This window comes from Coregonus lavaretus, assembly GCF_964263955.1.
Source record: "Coregonus lavaretus genome assembly, chromosome: 11".
NCBI lineage: Eukaryota > Metazoa > Chordata > Actinopteri > Salmoniformes > Salmonidae > Coregonus > Coregonus lavaretus.
In genome coordinates, this window is record NC_139998.1 from 13698139 (window position 1) to 13720893 (window position 22755).

Here is a 22755-nt window from a genome sequence, read left to right on the forward strand (position 1 = left end):
AACAACACTCTATGTGGCAACCTGTGGATCATTTGTCATTGCTTTGACACAAAATGCATTCAATGACAACATCTTTCAAATTACTATGTATCTAGACCATTTTGCAAATGTTAAGATACCCTTATCAAAACTGTTAAACTCAAGTTCAAAAGCTACGGAAAATTGAATTAGACTGCAATTTTTTACATTGCTACAGTAAAAGTAAAATATATATAAAAATAATAATAATAACTCTTAATTATCCTCGGCTGATTTTCATTCTACATTACGTAACTGAAGACCTACCCAGGTGTTTTCCATTTTTATGTCATTACCATCTCTACAAAAGGGGACATCTTTGGAATATATTTTACATAAACATGGACCCAGCCAGAGATCGTGTAGTGGCTTACAGAGGTGGAAGAGTTGCCGGGAGAGGCAGAGGATTACGTATCCGTGGTGGAAGACGACTGAGGGGAAGACCCAGAGTTGTAGTGTCAGATGAGATTAGGGCTACAATCATTGATCATGTTGTCAATCATGGTCTATCAATGAGAGATGCTGGTCTCAGACTGCAGCCAAATTTGCAATGCTCAACTGTGTCATCTATTATAAGAACCTTCCAGAATACTAACAGGTAAGATATGCATTCTGCATGGGCATCTTACTGTACTGAGTATTACTGTAGAGTAGTAAATCGAGCAAAAGCTCTCCAAACCACTTGTGTGTAATTGTATTTCTGTTGTAAGACCCAATGGTTACCAAATGGAGGGGGGAGAGGTAGGATTTTCTCTGCTCAGCAGGAAGCTGTAATTGTTGACATGGTCATTAGCAACAATGCCATAAAACTCAGAGAAATTCAAGAGAGAGTGTTGGCAGACAATAATACATTTCAAAATGTTGAAAGTGTAAGCACGACAACCATTGCTAGAGTCTTGATAAAGCATCATATCAGCATGAAACAGGTGTACACTGTTCCCTTTGAGAGGAACTCTGATCGTGTCAAGGAACTCCGGTACCAATATGTCCAGGTAAGATGTCTATATCCTGTAATACAGTACTGTTTTTACTGTAAACAAAACCCACCAGAGCAATGCACACTCAGCAGTGATTTCAGTTACAGTATACTGTAATGTAAACTACTGTTATAGAATAACTGTTATGTTGCCCTGCGGATTTACAATATTTTAGAGTGTCATGGAGCTTGAAGCCAGGCCAACACCCCACATGTTCGTCTTTGTGGATGAGGCTAGTTTTAACATGGCAAAACACGCCGACGTGGAAGGAATGTGATTGGGAAAAGAGCAACAGTGAATGTCCCGAGCCAGAGGGGTGCCAGCATCACAATGTGTGCCGCAATATCCTCTGAAGGATATTATATAAACCACTAATTGGGCCATACAACACAGAGCGCCTCATTTCATTCATGGATGACCTCTATGGAAGGCTTTAGCCAGGTGAAGAAAGAGGGCAAGTCAGAAGAAATATGGAAACCTGGGTGATTGTATGGGACAATGTGGCATTTCACCACTCCCATGCAGTCACTGTCACGAATTCAGCCGAGGCTGTCCCGCCTCCTTGCTCGGGCAGGCTTCGGCGTTCGTCGTCACCGGAGTACTAGCTGCTACCGATCAATGTTTCTATGTTCGACTTGTTTTGTCTGTATTGGTCTCCTGTTTCCCATCATGTTATTATGTCTTCCCTATTTAACCCTCTGGCTCACACTGTGTGTTGTGCATGTTTGTCCATTTTTGGTTGTCGTATGTGAGCGGGTTTGTTCCTCCCTGCGTGGTGGTATGTTCATTGAGATACCTACGAGTAAAGTACGTTTTTCGATCAGCTCTGTGTCCTGCGCCTGACTTCGTCCTACCGCATTACACTGACACCTTGACAGAAACACGCACCATAATATGGAGTCAGCAGGTACAGCCATGCCAGTCGGATCGATGGAGGAACGCGTCCAACAACAAGCGACCATGATCCAGGCTCTCGGCACCGCAATGGAACGCATGGTGAATATTATGGAGCGATGGGAGAGAGGAGGTTTTCCTATACCTCCTCCAACTACACAACCACCTACACCGCTATCCACCTTTTCACCACCTGGGTCCAGTGGGATTCGGCTCTCGCTCCCGAGGGCATACGACGGTACAGCTGCCGGGTGTCAGGGTTTCCTGCTCCAGGTAGAGCTATCTATACCTGGCAACTATCCAGCCAGCTCCCTCGGGATACGAGAACGTGTCTGCCCTCATCTCCTGTCTGTCCGGAAAAGCGCTCGAGTGGGCCAACGCCGAGTGGGGAGGAATAGACGTAGCATCTGTACGTTATGAGGAGTTTACCCGCCGCTTTCGGGCGGTATTCGAATCATCCACCGGAGGGGAGAGCGGCGGGTGAGCGTCTATTCCACCTCCGACAGGGGAAGAGGAGCGCACAGGATTTTGCACTGGACTTTAGGACTCTGGCTGCCAGCGCAGGACTACCGATGCAGCCTAAGGGAGGACGTTCGTCGGGAACTGGCCTGCAGGGACACCAACCTTAACCTGGACCAACTGGTGGATATGTCAATCAGGCTGGATAACCTGTTGGCCACCCGCGGACGTCCGGATCAGGGGCCGTCCATTCCATCCCCCAGCACCTCCGACCATATCCCTATGGAGCTCGGTGCTGCTCTTAGGGAGACCGGTAGAGGGGCCGTCCCCTGCACCAACTGTGGCCGCAGAGGACACACTGCTGGTCGGTGCTGGGGAGGGTCTTCAAGGAGTCGAGGCAGTAGGCAGAGCACTGGTGGACCGTTTCAGGTGAGTAGGCACCCGACACACCCAGAGCTCCCTGTTGCGCATATTCCCAGCATAAGGCGCTAGTAGATTCAGGCGCAGCTGGGAACTTTATTGATCGTCAGTTTTCCCGTAGTTTAAGGATTCCTATTGTGCCAGTTGATGTGCCCTTCCCTATACATGCCCTAGATAGTCGCCCTTTAGGGTCAGGTCTGATTAGGGAGGTCACAGCTCCACTCTGGATGAAGACGCAGGAGGGTCATGAGGAAAAAAATAGTCTCTATCTGATTGATTATCCTGCATTTCCAGTGATGTTGGGGCTTCCCTGGTTAACCTCTCATGACCCCACTATTTCATGGCAACAGAGGGCTCTCAAGGGTTGGTCTAGTCAGTGCTCGGTGAGGTGTGTAGGTGTTTCCGAAGGGGCAACTACGGTGGAAAGTCCAAACCAGGTTTCCACCATGCATATTCCGCCTAAATATGCCGATTATTCTCTTGCCCTCTGTAAAAAGAAGGTGACTCTATTACCACCCCATTTACAGGGGGATTGTGCGATAAACCTCCAGGTAGGTGCTGCACTTCCCCGAAGTCACGTGTATCCTCTGTCACAGGAGGAGACGGCGGCTATGGAAACATATGTCACCGAATCTCTGAGGCAGGGATACATTCGGCCTTCCACTTCCCCTGTCTCCTTGAGTTTCTTTGTTGTGAAGAAGAAGGATGGTGGCTTACGCCCGTGCATTGACTACCGTGTTCTTAATCAGATAACTGTGAAGTACAGCTATCCACTACCTCTGATTGCTAGTATGACGGAGTCATTGCACGGGGCGCGCTTCTTCACTAAATTGGATCTCAGGAGCGCGTACAACTTGGTGCGTATCCGGGAGGGAGATGAGTGGAAGACAGCATTCAGTACCACCTCTGGGCACTATGCGTACCTCGTCATGCCATACGGGTTGATGAATGCTCCATCAGTCTTCCAATCCTTTGTTGATGAGATTTTCAGGGACCTGCACGGACAGGGTGTAGTGGTGCATATTGATGACATCCTCATATACTCCGCTACACGGGCCGCGCATGTGTCTCTGGTGCGTCAGGTGCTTGGTCGACTGTTGGAGCATGACCTGTATGTGAAGGCGGAGAAATGTCTGTTCTTCCAAGAGTCCATCTCCTTCCTAGGGCACCGCCTATCTGCGTCTGGTGTGGAGATGGAGATTGACCGCATTTCTGTCTTAGTGGGAAGTACTGGTGGCCCACTTTAGCCAAGGACGTGAGGGTTTATGTTTCCTCCTGCTCGGTGTGCACCCAGTGTAAGGCACCTAGACACCTGCCCAGAGGGAAATTTCAACCCCTACCCGTTCCACAATGGCCGTGGTCCCACCTATCGGTGGATTTTGTTACGGACCTTCCCCCCTCACGAGGGAACACCACGATCCTGGTCGTTGTGGATCGGTTTTCTAAGTCCTGCCATCTCATTCCTATGCCAGATCTACCTACGCCCCTACAAACTGCTGAGGCCCTATTTACACACGTCTTCCGGCACTACGGGGTGCCTGAGGTTATTTTATCGGATTGGGGTCCCCAGTTCACCTCAAGGCTCTGGAGGGCGTTCATAGAACGTCTGGGGGTCTCGATCAGCCTGACCTCAGGTTTTCACCCCGAGAGTAATGGGCAGGGGGAGAGAGTTAACCAGGATGTGGGTAGGTTTCTGCGGTCCTATTGCCAGGACCGGCCGGGGGAGTGATCCAAAACTCACTCCGCCACTCATCCACTAACCTTTCTCCCTTTCAGTGTGTGTTAGGTTATCAGCCGGTCCTGGCACCTTGGCATCAGAGCCAGATCGAGGCTCCTGCGGTGGATTAGTGGTTTCGGCGCTCGGAAGAGACCTGGAACGCTGCCCATGTATGCCTGCAGCGGGCCATCAGGCGACAAAAGGCGAGGGCCGACCACCACCGCAGTGAGGCCCCGGTGTATGCACCGGGGGACCGGGTCTGGCTCTCGACCCGAAACCTGCCCCTTCGCCTGCCCTGCCGGAAGCTGGGTCGGCAGTTTGTGGGGCCAGTTAAAGTCCTGAGGAGATTGAACGAGGTTTGTTATAGGTTACAGCTTCCTCCTAATTACCGTATTAACCCCTCGTTCCATGTCTCTCCTCAGGCCAGTAGTAGCTGGTCCACTTCAGGAGTCTGAGGTACGGGAGGTTCCTCCGCCCCCACTAGACATCGAGGGGGCACCGGCGTACTCAGTCCATTCCATCTTGGAATCGAGGCGTCGGGTGGGGGGCCTGCAGTATCTCGTGGAGTGGGAGGGGTACGGTCCGGAGGAACGGTGCTGGGTCCCTAGGAGGGACATCCTCGATCCCTCCATGTTGAGGGATTTCCACCGTAGTCATCAGACTCGCCCTGCTCCGTGTCCTCCTGGCCGTCCCCGAGGTCGGGGTCGGCGCACGGCTGAAGTCGCGCATCAAGGGGGGGTACTGTGGTGAATTCAGCTGAGGCTGCCCCGCCTCCTTGCTCGGGCAGGCTTCGGCATTCGTCGTCACCGGAGTACTAGCTGCTACCGATCCATGTTTCTATGTTTGACTTGTTTTGTCTGTATTGGTCTCACCTGTTTCCCATCATGTTACTATGTCTTCCCTATTTAACCCTCTGGCTCACACTGTGTGTTGTGCGTGTTTGTCCATTTTTGGTTGTCGTATGTGAGCGGGTTTGTTCCTCCCTGCGTGGAGGTATGTTCATTGAGATACCTACGAGTAAAGTAAGTTTTTCGATCAGCTCTGTGTCCTGCACCTGACTTCGTCCTACCGCATTATACTGACGCCTTGACAGTCAGAGTGGTTTGCAGCCCATCCCGGGATGGTGTCACTTTTCCTCCCCCCTTACTCTCTCTTCCACAACCCCATAGAATAATTATTTTCCTCATAGAGGTGGAAAGTTTATGACCACCATCCACATGATCAAATGTCACTCTGTCACGCCCTGACCTAGAGAACTCTTGTTGGTTGGGTCAGGGTGTGAGTTCAGTTTTGAGATCTATGTTATTGTATTTCTATGTTGGATCTAGTATTTGTATTTCTATGTTTGGCCGGGTGTGATTCCCAATCAGAGGCAGCTGTTGCTCGTTGTCTCTGATTGGGGATCATACTTAAGTAGCCTGATTGCCTACCTTAGTTGTGGGATCTTGGTTGTGTTCCTGTTAGGCTTGTTGTAAGTATAGCCCATAGGACTTCATGTTATGTTGCTTTTGTTGTTTTGTCAAGTGTTTATCTTCATTAATAAATATGTACGCATACCACACCGCACCTTGGTCTGACCCGTCTCTCAACGATCGTGACACACTCTTGGATGCAATTAATGCAGGATGCCTGGATATTTACATTTACATTTACGTCATTTAGCAGACGGTCTTATCCAGAGCGACTTACAAATTGGTGCATTCACCTTATAGCCAGTGGGATAACCACTTTACAATGTTGGGGTAAGGGGGGGGGGGGGTAGAAGGATTACTTTATCCTATCCCAGGTATTCCTTAAAGAGGTGGGGTTTCAAATGTCTCCGGAAGGTGGTGAGTGACTCCGCTGTCCTGGCGTTGTGAGGGAGCTTGTTCCACCATTGGGGTGCCAGAGCAGCGAACAGTTTTGACTGGGCTGAGCGGGAACTATGCTTCCGCAGAGGTAGGGGAGCCAGCAGGCCAGAGGTGGATAAACGCAATGCCCTCGTTTGGGTGTAGGGACTGATCAGAGCCTGAAGGTATGGAGGTGCCGTTCCCCTCACAGCTCCGTAGGCAAGCACCATGGTCTTGTAGCAGATGCGAGCTTCAACTGGAAGCCAGTGGAGTGTGCGGAGGAGCGGGTGACGTGAGAGAACTTGGGAAGATTGAACACCAGATGGGCTGCGGCATTCTGGATGAGTTGTAGGGGTTTAATGGCACAGGCAGGGAGCCCAGCCAACAGCGAGTTGCAGTAATCCAGATGACAAGAGCCTGGATTAGGACCTGTGCCGCTTCCTGTGTAAGGCAGGGTCGTACTCTCCGAATGTTGTAGAGCATGAACCTATAGGATCGGGTCACCGCTCTGCAGAAGATTGCCAGGGATGGATCAGGCATGCAAAGAGATTCTTTCCCAGGTGTATTGCGCGAGAGGCCATACGGTGTGATGTGGACGAGAACTTGTGGCCCAATGCAGCAGACAGGGTTGACTAGCATTGTTATATATCTGTTTCATTTGGACAATTTGCTATGCATATTCATAGTGTGTATACACTTTTTGTTTGTTTCACAGTACTGGAATTATTTATTTTTGTGTCTTTTGGAATTATTCTGCAAAATGCAAAATACAGTAATTTGCAAAAATACAATAAATTGTTTTGAAGCATATTGCAGCCTTTCTGCTTTATTTCTTTACATATCTTGCAGGACATTCTATACAGTACAGGTTTGCCACTCTTCTTTTGTAAAAATGACTGTTGGTTCATCTATAAAAATATGATATTAAAGACAAATTGACACATTTTCAAGTGGTAGCTGTCAGGTTTTGGCCATGACTGTTCGGGTTTTGGTCACTAGATGTCCCCATTGCACCTTTTTTGTACCTTTTTGTTTTTTCTTGATCTAATTATTGTTTGCACCTGTAGGTCATTCCCTTGTTAGTATTTAAACCCTGTGTGTTCCTCAGTTCCTTGCTCAGTGTTTGTAAGTTAGCACCCAGCCCCAGCCCAAGCCTTGTGTTATATTGATATTTATCTGGTGGGATTTTTCCAGAGGTTCTCTGGTTTAGTTATTGTGTTCTGTTTGAGTAGTCTTTTGAGGTTTGTTTTTCCCTGCTGTTTTTTACCACTTTGTGGAGTTTCTTTGTTTTTTGGAGGTTTTCCTCTTTGTGCCTCTTGGCTTTATTTTTGGACATTGTGGATTTAGTTTCTTTGCCTGAAGATTTTGTTCTTTATTAAACCACCATCTCTAGTACTGCTGTGTCTGCCTCATCTTCTGGGTTCTGACAATTATTAGTGACTGTTTCTCGCACCGGGTCGTGACAGTAGCTGTTCTTAAGAGTTTTGTAGGTCATGATACTATGAATGACAAAGTGTGCATGTCGTGAGAGACTGTTAGCTTTCATTTGGTAGAGACATGTATGATGTGCCAATGCTTTAATATCATATTTTTATAGATGAACCAACAGTCATTTTTACAAAAGAAGAGTTGCATGTTGTTTTGATAACTGTATTTAGAGTTCTGCACATGTATCCGCAGTATTGAACAATGCTTGTTAGCGATAAAAAAAAAACTATAATTGGACGTCTGTTTGTTTGATGGACTTTGGCTTTAAATGTTGCAGGCAAGAAGAGCAAGTCTATTCACATGGTACACCTGTGAGATCCATTCAACAGTTGGAGACTGTCATGGGAAATCTGAGCATCAGTCCAAGCAAAGCACACATTGACACTTCATTACTACAGACCTGTAAGTCATCATCTGCTATCAAAGTGTAAAGTCAGATTGAAACCAGACACTACATTCTATAGAGTATCTCTACATTTGAGTCCAATGTTTTTCTGACAGGATAAGTATTTTCATGTAAATATTCTAAAATCTGCATTATTCTTGTTTTTATTTATGCAAAAGAGGTGTGTTTCCATCAAACGGACTTGTTGCAGATATAAAGCTATGCGTCATGACGTGATGCACTTAAAAAGCACTAGTTGTATAACTTTTCATTTACCAAATAAAAAAATTAAGGTTCTGAGTTTCCATCCTATTTTTTATCTCTGTTGATGGTTTTTGGACAAAGTCTGCGATAAACAGCAAATGTGCCCACTCTAGTCTTGGCATATGCACTCTAGCTAACAGCTCCCAGATACAGTGAGGAGGGTACATGATGGTTATTTTGTCAATATTTGCACATAAAAGCGTTTTGAGCGCAATTGTCGCATAATCTATTTCACCAACAAAGAAATGATCCCACCTTTTCTAGTGCATTTTGTTTTGTCGACATCTGGAAAGTTTAATAACAAAAATGCTGTTTCCATCAGGTTACATTTTTTGTACTCTCATAAACAGTCTGGATGAAAACCTGGTTACTGTGTTTATATTGTGGAATACACTTCAATTTAGCATTTGGGAACCCACAGGGATGCACATGTGTGTTATAGCCCAGGACTTACACACCTGATTCAACTAGGTACATCAGGGATGCTGGTGTCGGGCAAAAACTTAAATGCCGAGCCATGTAAGGTTCCCAGGACTAGGATTGAAGAACACTAGTTGAAAGTCCATTCATGTACTCTGGTTGATGAAGTGTGGCAGAAGGAGACAAGTCTGAGACTGCTGCAGCTAGTAGAGCTTCCTATGCTGGACAATCTGTTTTTAAGGCAGAGAGGCCTCTCTTTCCCCTTTTATGGCACAGATGGACCAAGACACCAGCAACTACCTGGAGCATGAGACAGAGGGCCTTCAAGGACTCACAGTGTGTAGTGTGATTTATCATCGGTCTTAATTGAATATCTTATATGAATATTTCTACCATAATTGAAGATCTCATACAAGCCTACAGAGTACAATATTCCTGTTGGTGAGGGACTGGGGACAACAGTTTTTTCAGTGACACAAAATGATAGATTTTCTTCTGTTGAAGGGAGGATGATTGGCTTACAGCAGCATTGGTCTGTCTGGAGTTCCTGTCTGAGCAGCAGGTGGTGGAGGTGAACCCTGAGCTGCCCAGGTGTCCAGACGCTGTGGGTGTTGGCTAGGGCCAGCCCCATTGCTCAGGCAAACAGTAATGCAAACTGATGCTGTATGAAGCACTGGTGAATACTACGGCCAGCCCGACCGCTGGAGCTATGACCACTTCATATGACTTAGGTCATGATTGGCACGTTTTCTATCACAAGCAATGTGGAATGCTGCATTAAAGGGGCAATCTGTGGTTGCTACATACATTTATTTTTTATTAATTATATGTAGCCATTTATTCTTGAAGAATATTACTTATCAATGCGTCATGAGCTTAGTTCATCAGAACCCAAAATATAAGCTTGTTTTACGCCATTGTTTGTAAACAATGTAGTTGTAAACAAACACTGTATAGCTTCAAAACATGGTTAAAACTATAGTTTTGATCTCACGGATGGTCAGTCCTTTCATTCATAGTCCCGTCTACGAATTTGAGAGTGGTTACATTTCTCCAGACCCACCCCTAAGCTGTTTACCCAAAACTGTGGTGGTGTGACTGCTTTGTTGTTGTTTAAATTGAAGATTTAACATGTGCTTCTTTTTTCAGTGAATGCAGTTTGATAAAGCTCTGGAGGCATTGCAGTTGTGTTTGAAGCAACTGCACCATCGTAAGTGAAGTGGGAGGAGCTGTGCACATTAATGTGCTTCATGTCTATGGCTGCAGACCCACTGGAAATCAAGCTGGACAAAGAGGTGAGACCGGAAGGCTAATGCACATGGGTCAGGGTGAGTTACTGTTATGGGACAATTATTTATGTATGGAGTCAGAGCATTCTAATTCAGATCTTGATTAACCAGAATATATTCTGTTTCAAATTATGTTGGAATTACTATAGTCATTATATGGTCTCATTTTCAGATTGAGAACAAAATGTTTATGAAGATAGCTTTTTCCAGAGCCATCATCCACAGCAAATCTCTAGCCAAAGAGAAAGTGGACCTTCTGGTGCTGTTCATGCTGGACAATCACCATTATATTTTTAAGGTATTCTTGTTTTGTATATAGAGCAGTGACTGATTTTATTTTGGGTCCTTGAAAAGCTATATAAATCCAATTTTTTATTAACATTGTATGTTGTGAGAATTTCTTATGAACATGCATTCATTACATCATTACATTTGATACATTGCTTAATAGATTTTTTTTTCAGATACCAGAATCTTTGCACAAGCTGGTCAGTGACAAACTCGCCAGAGTTGTGCAAGGGAAACAACCAGATGTGACAGGTGCATTATCTATCTGGCAGTAGTCTTTGTGGAGAGTGCTCTGACTCAGATGTTTCACATTTTGCTCTCTCCGTTATCCTTAGGCTCCACCTTCTGTCAGCAAGTCTTAACAAAGGCTTATACAGACTATACTCAAAGAACAACAAATGTAGAGCTGTTGGCATTACTGAGGAATATGAACAATGAGTCCAATCAGAGGAGGCTGGTGGGGGGAGCTATAGGAGGAAGGGCTTATTGTAATGACTGGAATGGAATAAATGGAACAGTTTCCATATGTTTGATGTGTATGATACCATTCCATTTATTCCATTCCAGTCATTACAATGAGCCCGTCCTCCTATAACTCCTCCCACTCAGGGCCGGCTCTAGCCTTTTGGGGGACCTATGCGAGATTTGATGGTGGAGAGAAACATTTATGTTTTAAAGTTAATTTCCTGCAATTCTACACATTTTGTCATGTGGCGTAGAGAAAATGTTTCAGGTCAGGGCCCCTGGGCGGGTGCCATGCGTGCCCGGTTGGTATTCGGCAATGTTTAGATAACTGGCTAGACTAACTTACCCATCTAAAAATTGTTAGCTGACATGGCTAATTGAGTGACCGTATGTAACCAGGTTTCCATCCAACCTTTTTAGGTGAGTAAAGTACATGTCGGATAAAACATGTCATGACAGGCCTGATGGAAACAGAACATTTGTCAGTAAACTTTCCAAATGTAGACAAAACTAAATACGCTAGTCAAGGTGGGATCTTTTTGTCTGTAAAATTAATTATGAGAGAAATGTCGGTGGAAACGCTTTTGTGTGCAAATATTTATATAATAACCATCATATCGACGTAAACTTGGAGTCACGCGATGACATGTTGTGTGACCCTCCAACTATGACTTGTTTGGAAACCATGCACTTTATTAGGCTACAGATTAAATTAATTATGAGGAACTTCACAGGGTGGTGAAAGTGCAAGGTGATGAGCTTGATGTAGTAATTATCGAGGGTCTTATTCTGGTGACGTGATGATGATCGATGCTTGGCTACCGTTTGACAAATACAAATAATCTCTTTTGTCCATAATAATCTTATCATGTACAGTGCATTCTGAAAGTATTCAGACCCCTTGACTTTTTCCACATTTAGTTACGTTACAGCCTTATTCTAAAATGGATTAAATAAAAAATCTCCCTCATCAATCTACAAACAATACCCCATAATGTACTCCTGAGTGGCGCAGTGGTCTAAGGCACTGCATCGCAGTGCTAACTGTGCCACTAGAGATCCTGGTTCGAATCCAGGCTCTGTCGCAGCCGGCCGCGACCGGGAGACTCATGGGCGGCGCACAATTGGCCCAGCGTCGTCCAGGGTAGGGGAGGGAATGGCCGGCAGGGATGTAGCTCAGTTGATAGAGCATGGTGTTTGCAATGCCAGGGTTGTGGGTTTGATTCCCACGGGGGGCCAGTATAAAAAAAAAAAAAAAAAAATTGTATTCACTAACTGTAAGTCGCTCTGGATAAGAGCGTCTGCTAAATGACTAAAATGTAAATGTAATGACAAAGCGAAAACAGGTTTTTAGAAATGTTAGAAAATTTATTTAAAATAACAAACTGTAATACCTTATTCACATAAGTATTCAGAACCTTTGCTATGATACAAGAAATTGAGCTCAGGTGCATCATGTTTCCATTGATCATCCTTGAGATGTTTCTAAAACTTGATTGAAGTCCACCTGTGGTAAATTCAATTGATTGGAGATTATTTGGAAAGGCACACACCTGTCTATATAAGGTCCCACAGTTGACAGTGCATGTCAGTGCAAAAGCCATGAGGTCGAAGGAATTGTCCGTAGAGCTCCGAGACAGGATTGTGTCGAGGCACAGATCTGGGAAACAGTCCCAAACATTTTCTGCAGCATTGAAGGTCCACAAGAACACAGTGGCCTCATCATTCTTAAATAGAAGAAGTTTGGAATCACCAAGACTCTTCCTAGAGCTGGCAGCCCGGCCAAACTGAGCAATCGGGGGAGAAGGGCCTTGGTCAGGGAGGTGACCAAGAACCCGATGGTCACTCTGACAGAGCTCCAGAGTTTCTCTGTGGAGATGGGAGAACCTTCCAGAAGGACAACCATCCCTGCAGCACTCCTCCAATCAGGCCTTTATGGTAGAGTGGCCAGACGGAAGCCACTCCTCAGTAAAAGACACATGACAGCCCGCTTAAAGTTTGCCAAAAGGCACCTAAAGGACTCAGACCATGAAAAACAAGATTCTCTGGTCTGAAGAAACCAAGATTGAACTATTTGGCCTGAATGCCAAGCGTCACGTCTGGAGGAAACCTGAAACCATCCCTAATGTGGATGGTGGTGGCATCATCATGCTGTAGGGATGTTTTTCAGCAGCAGGGACTGGGAGACTGGTCAGGATCGAGAAAAATATGAATGGAGTAAAGTACAGAGAGATTCTCAATGAAAACCTGCTCCAGAACGCTCAGGACTGCAGATTGGGGCGAAGGTTCACCTTCCAAAAGGACAACGACCCTAAGCACACAGCCAAGACAATGCAGGAGTGGCTTCGGGACAAGTCTGACAGTCCTTGGGTGGCCCAGCCAAAGCCCGGACTTGAACCCAATCGAACATCTCTGGAGAGACCTGAAAATAGCTGTGCAGCGACGCTCCCCATCCAACCTGACAGAGCCTGAGAGGATCTGCAGAGAAGAATGGGAGAAACTCCCCAAATACAGGTGTGGCAAGCTTGTAGCGTCATACCCAAGAAGACTCGAGCCTGTAATCGCTGCCAAAGGTGCTTCAACAAATTACTGAGTAAAGGGACAGAATACTTATGTAAATGTGATATTTCCAGTTTTTTTATATATACATTTGCAAAAATTTCTAAAAACCTGTTTTTTCTTCATCATTATCGGGTATTGTGCGTAGATTGATGAGGGAAAAAAACAATTTAATCCATTTTAGAATAAGGCTGTAACGTAACAAAATGTGGAAAGGGGTCTGAATACTTTCCTAATGCACTGTATCTCCTTCGCATATAGTTGATCAGGCTGTTGATTGTGGCCTGTGGAATGTTGTCCCACTAGTCTTCAATGGCTGGATATTGGCGGGAACTGGAACATGCTGTCATACGCATTGATCCAGAGCATCCCAAACATGCTCAATGGGTGACATGTCTAGTGAGTATGCAGGCCATGGAAGAACTGGGACATTTTCAGCTTCCAGGAATTGTGTACAGATCCTTGTGACATGGGGCCGTGCATTATCATGCTGAAACATGAGGTGATGGCGGCAGATGAATGGCACAACAATGGGCCTCAGGATCTCGTCACGGTATCTCTGTGCATTCAAATTGCCATCGATAAAATGCAATTGTGTTCATTGTCCGTAGCTTATGCCTGCCCATACCATAACCCCACCACCACCATGGGGCAACGTTGACATCAGCAAACCGCTCGGCCACACAACGGTACACTTGGCCATCTGCCCGGTACAGTTGAAACCGGCATTCATCTGTGAAGAGCACACTTTGCCCACTGAAGTCGGTTACGATGCCGAACTGCAGTTAGGTTAAGACCCTGGTGAGGACGACGAGCACGCAGATGAGCTTCCCTGAGACGGTTTCTGACAGTTTCTGACAAAATTCTTCGGTTGTGCATAGGGCTGTTGGGGTGACTGTATTACTGTCACATCAGCAGTCATGAGTCATGACTGCAGTAAAATTCCACATGACCTTGAGTCACGTAATCTCCTCTTATGCACTCTGGACATGCTTTGGTAGTACCCATCTCACTAATGACCTGAGCTAATGGCCTGGTACTCAGGGCTCTATTGTCCCTCTAACCACTCTGACATCAATGCAAATTATATCGAAAATCACATCAAACACTTATCAAAACAGTATCCTGCTTTTAAAACTCACTTCACTGCATGGCAGAAAAACATAAAATAAACTGATTTAAGATGTCTTTGGTACATAAATGGGCTAGCTTATACTCCAAAATTAAACAAATGTTTGTAACCGCCTTTGAGTGTGGACTGTATTATTATGCATACTGGATGGACTGGTTAGCTTATGCTAAGCTCCAAAATGTCTATCCATGAGTCTGGGAGAGAATGTGTAGCCCTAGGCGATGCTGTTGGTTCGTTGATTGTGCAGGGCAGCTTACAGGTAGCCTACAATTATACTGAATTTGTATTGGATTTTGAAAAGCCTAGTAATAGGGAATTGTTTATATTTTCATAATTAATTGGGTGGCACATTACCTTTAGCTATACAGAATATCTCACCACCATGCGTTTCCATCTCATCCTCTCTCTCCCTTATTCCTTTCTCGAGCATGCAGAAGGGCTGTCAACAGTTTAGTGAAACATGTTTAGTTGCGAAAACATTTTACCATCGATGTTCCCGAACAGATTTCACTTGGTTTCCCAAATTAAGCACTGGGTAGCTGCAGGAACATGGTTGGAGAGCCCATGCCTACCGAGTTTCAGCAGCATACCACCCTGCGTCCCACTGCTGGCTTGCCTCTGAAGCTAAGCAGGATTGGTCCCTGGATGGGAGACCAGATGCTGCTGGAAGTGGTGTTGGAGGGCTAGTAGGAGGCACTTTCCTCTGGTCAAAAAAAATATCTCAATGCCCCAGGGCAGTGATTGGGGACATTGCCTTGTGTAGGGTGCCGTTTTTCGGATGGGATATTTGGGTGTCTTAACTCTCTGGGGAAAAAACAAGCTCCGACTGGGAAAAATCGATTTGAATTGTCATCCAACTCGGAATTCCAACTCGAGAACTTGGGCCTCTTTCTAGAGCTCTGACTTTCCGACCTGAAGATCACTGACGTCATGATTTGACCTTGTATTTTTCCGAGTTCCCTGTAGTTTAGGAACTCTGAAAAATACAAGGTCAAATCATGACGTCAGTGATCTTCAGGTCGGAAAGTCGGAGCTCTAGAAAGAGGCCCGAGTTCCCGAGTTGGAATTCCAAGTTGGATGACAATTCAAATCGATTTTTCCCAGTCAGAGCTTGTTTTTTTCTGAGTTCCCAGTTGTTTTGAACACACTGAAGTCGGAAGTCGGAGATTTCCGAGTTGCGAGCTCCCAGTTGTTTTGAACGTGCCATTAACCCCGGTGTCCTGGCTTAATTCCCAATCTGGCTCTCATACCATCATGGCCACCTAATCATCCTCAACTTCTAATTGGCTCATTCATCCCCCTCCTCTGTAACTATTCCCCAGGTCATTGCTGCAAATGAGAATGTGTTCTCAGTCAACTTACCTGGTAAAATAAGGGTAAAATAAAAAATACATTTATCTTGGCAAAGGGGAAATGCTCACTAAGAGGGATGTAAACACATTTGTGCACAGAATTTGAGAGAAATAAGCTTTTTGTGCATATGGAAAATTTCTGGGATCTTTTATTTCAGCTAATGAAACATGGGACCAACACTTTACATGTTGAGTTTATAATTTTATTCAGTGTATATTTATTTATTTTGGTCAGGGGCCACCTAGCGGCCATGGCCCCTAAGCAACCGCTTATGTCGCTTATGCCTGGAACTGCACCCACCAGCCTCCACTGATCCAAAGTACTCCACCAAAGAGAAGAAATGCCTCCTCAGTCAATTTTACTAAGGCCACCCAGAAATATTTGTTCAGAATTTTGGGGATTCTATGTTTGCTGTCAGTGTGTAGCCAGTGTCAATTTTGTCAAAAGATCACACTTTGTACATGTTTGTATAGGCCTGCTAGGACAAACTTTGTAAACATGCATTATGAATTACATTTAAATAATCTAATTATTTTAATACATGGAGACTAATGGTATTTTAATTTAACTCAAGTGGGAGAACTCTGATTGCGTCAGTCTTATTTGTCTTTAAGTTTCCGTGTTTTTGTGTTGAGGGACACATTGCAGTCATAAATATTGTAGCCATCTCCCATCTGAGAATTAATTTAGCAGTGACGTCACGACGAGAGTGGTCGAAGTTTGACGTCACTTTGGCCCCACCCAATGCCGGAAGACGTTCTTCATTTTCACCAGAGATCAACAACGCATTTAGCTAGCTATGTAACTTAATTCACCATGCCAGAAGTACACTTTGATTAGGTAACCAAATTGATTATCGTTGTTTTACGTGTAACACTACCTAGCCTAGCTTCCATGCAACCAAGATAGTTGTTACATTGTGCTGTCAAAACTCTCCTAGTTGCATCGAAGCTATAGTTAGCCTAGCAGCCAGATGAAAGTCTGGCAGTATGTAACGAATCGCTGTGTCACACGTTATTGTTTTGTTGTTGCCAGCCAGCAGAGAGACAACTACTCCATCACTCCACTGTCCATTCATTTCAGGTCTGGCGAAAGTCTGACCGAAAGAATCTACCCTGCCAGCTAGCTAGCTAACCAGTATACGGTATGTTGCTCACAATAATAGTGTTTTGCTTGCTTGCTCATGTAAGTTAGGCTATGTCTGCTGTTGAGATATAAAGACTCGGTGATGTCATTGAAATCACCATTGGTTTAGCCCTGACAGAACTGTGCATTGTTTGTTATGCGCCAGTGATCATATGATCTGAAGCCAAATGAGCTCTGATTGTTTTTGTTTGCAATCACACCAGTAGGATGGTGCGATGTACTGGCTTCTTTAAGTTGTCTTAATGCATGTGTTGTGGTCAGGTTATCTGGTTACTCCAGGCTATCAGTCTGAAAGAAGTCACCGTAAAAAAAAAAACGCAATAGTCTGTCTCTACAAGTTAAAAAAACGCAATAGTCTGTCTCTACAAGTCAGAATGTTGAATACAGTGATATTTAAAGGTATTTTATCCGTTGTCCATGCTGTTGGTCGTTTTGGAGGAAGGAAGTGGAGATAGGGTAACCACAGGAAAGTGTTGTTTACCCGAGTTTTTGCGGCGCCAGGTTCTGTTGCTTGCTTGTATTTTCCATCTCCTGATGCATTTCACGTGATGCACAATATGTAAACAATAGCTGAATGTAACCAAATGTTGTCGACCAAAGCTCTTCCCTTGCAATCAGCTGTAAGTGATTGTGAAATTTGTCAGCTGATTGTGTGGGACAACGTTTGGTCTGTGATTTGGTTAAACTCAGCTATTGTTGACATATTGTGCAAATCGTGTCCGAATTGCAGCAGCATTGAAAATACAAACCGAAGTACAGACCACCATACTGAAAGTAGTGTTAATAACAGTACTCTGTGGCTATTTTGGCTCAGATTACCTCCTACATAAGGACAAAATCAGCGGACAACAGGTAAAGTACGTTCAAGTGAAGTTTATTCAACAGTCTGACTTGTGATGGGACTGTTCACAAAAAGTGAGCATACATGTTAGAAACTAGAGAGGAGTCTTCCACTCTCTGATTCGTAGAGGCTAGTGGTCAGGCATCACACAACTGAAATGTTTCTTATCCTAATTTATCCAAACTTAAATGTTTCAGTCCCTGGACTGAAGTGAGAGGAGCAACATGCCCAAGGACTCTGACAAACCTGGGGGTGGAGAGGACAGGACTGACTCCTCTGAACAGTCCCATAGTAAGAGTGTCCGGAGAGGCACACCTAGTCCTCACAGAGAGAACACCCCACAATGTGAGTAGCACCTATAGAGTGAGAACTAGATGGTGTACAGCTACAAACAGATTTTACTTTTTGTAGCAGGTTAGGAGAATTGGGTTAAGGTTAGGACAATGGTTAGGTTTAGGGTTAGTTAAAATAATAACATTCTCCCTGAAACGACAAAAAAAGTATGATTTTGACAATTTATGCGTCTAGCCACAACCTAGCTGCCTTAATGGTTCAAAATCAGGTGTACTATTTGAAGGCTTGAAGTCCAGAACTTAACAGATGTCATTTAAGTATAAGTTGGTCCACATCCCGTTTTAGAGCTGCATAACCTGTTGCCGTTGCACCCCTGTTTCACAGCCAGCCCACCAAGGTTTGTGTCAGTGGAGGAGCTCATGGAGACGGCTAAAGGTGTGACCAACATGGCCCTGGCCCATGAGATCGTAGTGAATACTGACTTCCAGGTGAAGCCCTCAGAGCCAGCAGAAGGAAGGTGAGCTCAATGGATAGTCTTATAGAAGTGGCAGTCACTATGTATTCTGATTGCTGTGCCATGCACAATTGTAAGACCTGATGTACTGATGCTAGCATCCACGTTTTATAAATATGCTATTTTCACATTTTGTATTTCCATTTAAATGATTATTCTTGCTGTGCTCCCAGTTTCGAAAAAATAGTGAAGGAAATTATGCATAAAGCATTCTGGGACATTCTGGAGGCACAACTGAGTGAGAACCCGCCATCATATAATCACGCCATCAAACTTCTTGCTGAGATCAAAGAGGTAAGACAGCTGTTGCTAGGCCATAGATGCAGTAAAGAGGTCTATGGACTGCAGACCGTGGGGGACAGAAGAATGACGCCTGATTGGCATACATTCAACAATTCTGATCTAACAAAGTAGATATTCGTCAAATCCGTCACGATTGATGTATCGTATCAGGCCCACAATGTGGTTACTAAAGTCCGATTTGGATATATTTTCGCTGCATAACATTTAGTAGTCCCTTTTCAGGTTTAGAAGAAGTGACTGCTAAATGCTAACTCCCGTTCGTATAAGCTGGTAGCATAGCTAGCATAGAGAAATCAGTGGTGGTATTCAAAGTCGTTTTTTAACTGTAATGCAGTTGATTGGTGACGATGACATGAATATGTATTGGGGTTGAAATCCATAGAAGCATTACACTCAGATGTTTATCTCAAGTGTGAAAGACACATATAAACAATAACCTACATGTAGGCTAATTTTGCTGGAGAGCAATGAGGATATTCATGATATTTCCCCCTCGGCATCTTTCCCCCCACGTGTTTACATATTTTTTATTCTTATTTCTCTAGTTTTTTTCTTCTTCTAGTAATACATTGTTATTGATTGTTGGGTTTTGAGTTTGCAAGATAGGCATTTCACTGTGCTTGTGCATGTGACATTAAAACTTGAAACATGTTTTGGTCGAGTTCCATTGACCTCTTTACCGCATCTATGTTTTATCATTCAGAAGAGCAATTTTCATTAAAAGGTCATTCTCTCTACCACTGTAGACTCTGCTGTCCTTTCTGCTTCCGGGACATGGTCGGTTGAGGGGGCGAATTGAGGAGGTGCTAGACCTCTCTCTGATCCAGCAGCAGGCAGAGAACGGAGCTCTGGACATCAGTAAGGTGGTTGAGTTTGTCATTGGTATGATGGGTTCACTCTGCGCTCCGAGCCGGGATGAGGAAATCAGGAAGCTTCGGGAAATCACAGACCTTGTGCCTCTATTAAAGTAAGTTGGCAGTCAATACTTTTTAGTGCTGGAATGGGGTTATGTTTTGAATGATAGATAATGTGACACAATTGATGTCTCCCTCTTTTTGTCATTCTAACATAAGGCCTTATTTGACTAAGATTTGTGCTTGGAATGTCTTCATCCCTGTCACTACTTTAAAATGGTCATACTCTGTCTCATAGGGCGATATTTCCAGTGATGGATAAAATGAAACTTGATATGGCCAATTTTGCAGTCAGCAGCATCCGACCCCACCTCCTGCAGCAATCCGTTGAGTATGAACGGAAGAAATTCCAGGAGTTTGTCGAAAAACAACCCAGTAAGGAGGACATCATTAGCGTCTCACAACTGATCATTGTTAATCACTAATGCTTCAATCATCACTGGTTGAACAAAATCCCACTTAAGCTGTGTTGTGCTGGCTCTTACTGTAGATAATGGAAATGTTTGTGGAGTAACATGCAGACTTTTGCAGACGCCTTAGACTTTACGGAGAAGTGGCTTCAAGACTCTGCTAAATCTGTACTTCATGAAGAACAAGCGGGTGGGGCGGGTAGTTCACCCACTCCTCTCACTGTGCACAACCATGCTTACCTGCGTCTGCTTAAGTGGAACCACGCCTCTGATCCTTTCCCTGAGGTAGGCTTGTCTGTCACACACCTCATACAGGCCTAACAGTGGTTAATAATCCTTAAGAGTCTATTGATGCACCTGTGCGTCAATCTAAGTAACAACATTTTAAGAATCCCCACTAAAATCCATCAGTTTAAGCTTGAGATATCCGTTTTTTGCTGCGTCTCATTCCACCGCATTTGCCTATGTTGGCCTTCCGCATCTGCGGTGTAAGGTGGCTGAGCTACTGCGGTGTTTGTCAGACCATGAGACATCCAGATCATCTCACAAAAACATCTGTAGCGTCCGAATTGTAACGCTTATGTGCCAACTTCTGTCTGTAGCGTCCAAACCATTTGGGCTACAAACTAATATGACCCCACAGGACTTGTCTGAAGGTAACCCATACAAATGAATGGAAGTATGGAGGTAGTTCTGTGCCAACAATAATAAGGGGTTAAGTACTGTATGTCAAAAAACCCAACAATATTTCCTGAGCTTTCTTATATCTTCTAGATATAGGACAGACACTTCAAAACCTTATTCTTTATTATTTATTTTTTGACTGTCTTTTCCATTTATGAATGTTTTATTCAATGCGTTTTTATGGGCTATAGTAGTAAAGGCCAAATTTGATATTCTATCAAATATATTGTTTTTATACCTAAAGGGGTCTTAAAATTCAAAATCAAATCATCACTTTTATATGTTCTCTCTGTCTTTTTCCTTTGTCCCAGACTCTTCTCATGGACCAGGTGCGTTTCCAGGAAATGCAGCAGGACTTGGAGCAGCTGGTTCGGGTGGCGTCTGTGCTACTCATAGTGTACAACACCACAGGGGAGGCCATCTCAGGCCTGCCAGGCCTTATGGACAGACTGAAGAGGACCATCAGGGTTCTGCTCACAGAGATGTACATGCCGTAAGTACACATTTAAACACACACAGTATGAATGCTCATACACACACTTGAATATACTCATAACCGTGTTCTACTACATTAGGCGTAGTGACTACTCGTGTTTGTCATACATAATACCCAGAGCCCTCATTCATTTTGTGAATTTATGAACTCGCCCAACCCTTAACTTTGGTCTGAAGGTCTTTCAGTGCAGATGAAGCCTTGGCTACCATTGGAGAGAGGATGTGTGTGGAACTAAGTGGATGTCTGTCTGAACATGGCTTCTCCCCGTTCTCCGCCAACCGGCAGAACATTCTGAAAGGCCAGATCTCGGCTGTTACTCTCCCAGACAATGCCATCCGCAAGCTTATAGGTAACCTAACCACAGTTTAATGTATTTTGCCAATGCCATCCCCAATTCCCCTCAATAAAGTTCTGTGCAAAATATAGTTTGGGTCTGTATCTTCTGTCTATTCTTTGATCATCGTTTACATGTGTGCTCATGCCAATGACATGATCTGCTTGTGATGATAGCATACCTAGTTTGTTGCGCTACTGTGTCACTTTAACCCTCTGAGCATGAACATTCTTTCCTTACTCAGACTCCCGCATCCAGACCTACCTGCTTGCCTTCCTCGAGTCCAGTCACAGGAGTGCTCCAACCCTGCCAGGAGGCCTAGCTCCTGTCAGCAAAGAGCTGGAAGAGATTGCCATGAAGTTTGGCCGTCTAGTCCACTTCAACAAGTTGGTTTATTCCCCTTTCTACCAAAAGATCCTTCAGGAGATTGTGCAAGAAGGAGAAAGTCATGACACCTAGGCTTTAACACTGAACTGTTAAATAAAATGGGATCACTGTAGGTTATCCATGCTTTCCATTGTATGGCTAAAGATAATATAATGATGCCAGTATTGTACAAGGCCAGTAATAATTGATATAAAAATACTTATACAAGCACTGTTGCATTCACATGTTACTTATTTGATGATGAGTGCACATCTGTTTCTGGATTTGTACAGCAAACGAGTAAAAAAGGCATAATGCAAAACTGCATGTTTTCTTTTACTTGCATTAAATAAGGAGTTCTGTAGTAGCATCTGGAAGCTATTTGGTAACTGGCTACTCGTTGAGTTTGAATTTGGGTAAAAACATATACAACAAGTGTAAAATGTATTCCCACAGGATAACACTAAAAAGTATTCCTTAATACACGTTTCCAAAG

General features: G+C 44.3%; 1 protein-coding gene and 2 pseudogenes across 4 annotated transcripts; all 3 read left to right on the forward strand.

The window, feature by feature from the left end:
• The first annotated feature begins 935 nt into the window (after positions 1-935).
• LOC311137022 (DEP domain-containing protein 7-like) lies at positions 936-9597 on the forward strand (annotated as a pseudogene). Its single transcript has 4 exons — positions 936-994; positions 8080-8204; positions 9013-9207; positions 9376-9597. The product of its transcript is annotated as a DEP domain-containing protein 7-like (transcript).
• A 426-nt stretch (positions 9598-10023) lies between these two features.
• LOC311137023 (DEP domain-containing protein 7-like) lies at positions 10024-16382 on the forward strand (annotated as a pseudogene). Its single transcript has 5 exons — positions 10024-10166; positions 10333-10458; positions 10625-10700; positions 10784-10882; positions 16261-16382. The product of its transcript is annotated as a DEP domain-containing protein 7-like (transcript).
• A 325-nt stretch (positions 16383-16707) lies between these two features.
• LOC311137390 (T-complex protein 11-like protein 1) lies at positions 16708-22490 on the forward strand. 2 transcript variants are annotated; one of them, XM_084171852.1, is made up of 11 exons: positions 16708-16797; positions 16993-17101; positions 18142-18289; positions 18623-18755; positions 18926-19046; positions 19802-20022; positions 20208-20344; positions 20501-20664; positions 21375-21556; positions 21736-21908; positions 22138-22490. In XM_084171852.1, the coding sequence occupies exons 3-11, from the start codon at positions 18169-18171 to the stop codon at positions 22350-22352; spliced, it is 1467 nt and encodes a 488-aa protein (XP_084027978.1). In that variant the 5' UTR covers positions 16708-16797; positions 16993-17101; positions 18142-18168; the 3' UTR covers positions 22353-22490. The 2 variants fall into 2 exon arrangements, with proteins under 2 accessions (XP_084027978.1, XP_084027979.1); XM_084171853.1 differs by having other exon boundaries at positions 16709-16797; positions 17041-17101.
• Positions 22491-22755: the final 265 nt, after the last annotated feature.

What these genes read in the sequence shown, in the direction of transcription:
- LOC311137390 (XM_084171852.1), top strand. Translation starts at nt 18,169, where the DNA reads ATGCCCAAGGACTCTGACAAACCTGGGGGTGGAGAGGACAGGACTGAC. An exon ending in TCAGAGCCAGCAGAAGGAAG is followed by an intron (nt 18,756 to 18,925) that starts GTGAGCTCAATG and finishes CTGTGCTCCCAG; the next exon opens with TTTCGAAAAAATAGTGAAGG. An exon ending in TTCTTGCTGAGATCAAAGAG is followed by an intron (nt 19,047 to 19,801) that starts GTAAGACAGCTG and finishes CTACCACTGTAG; the next exon opens with ACTCTGCTGTCCTTTCTGCT.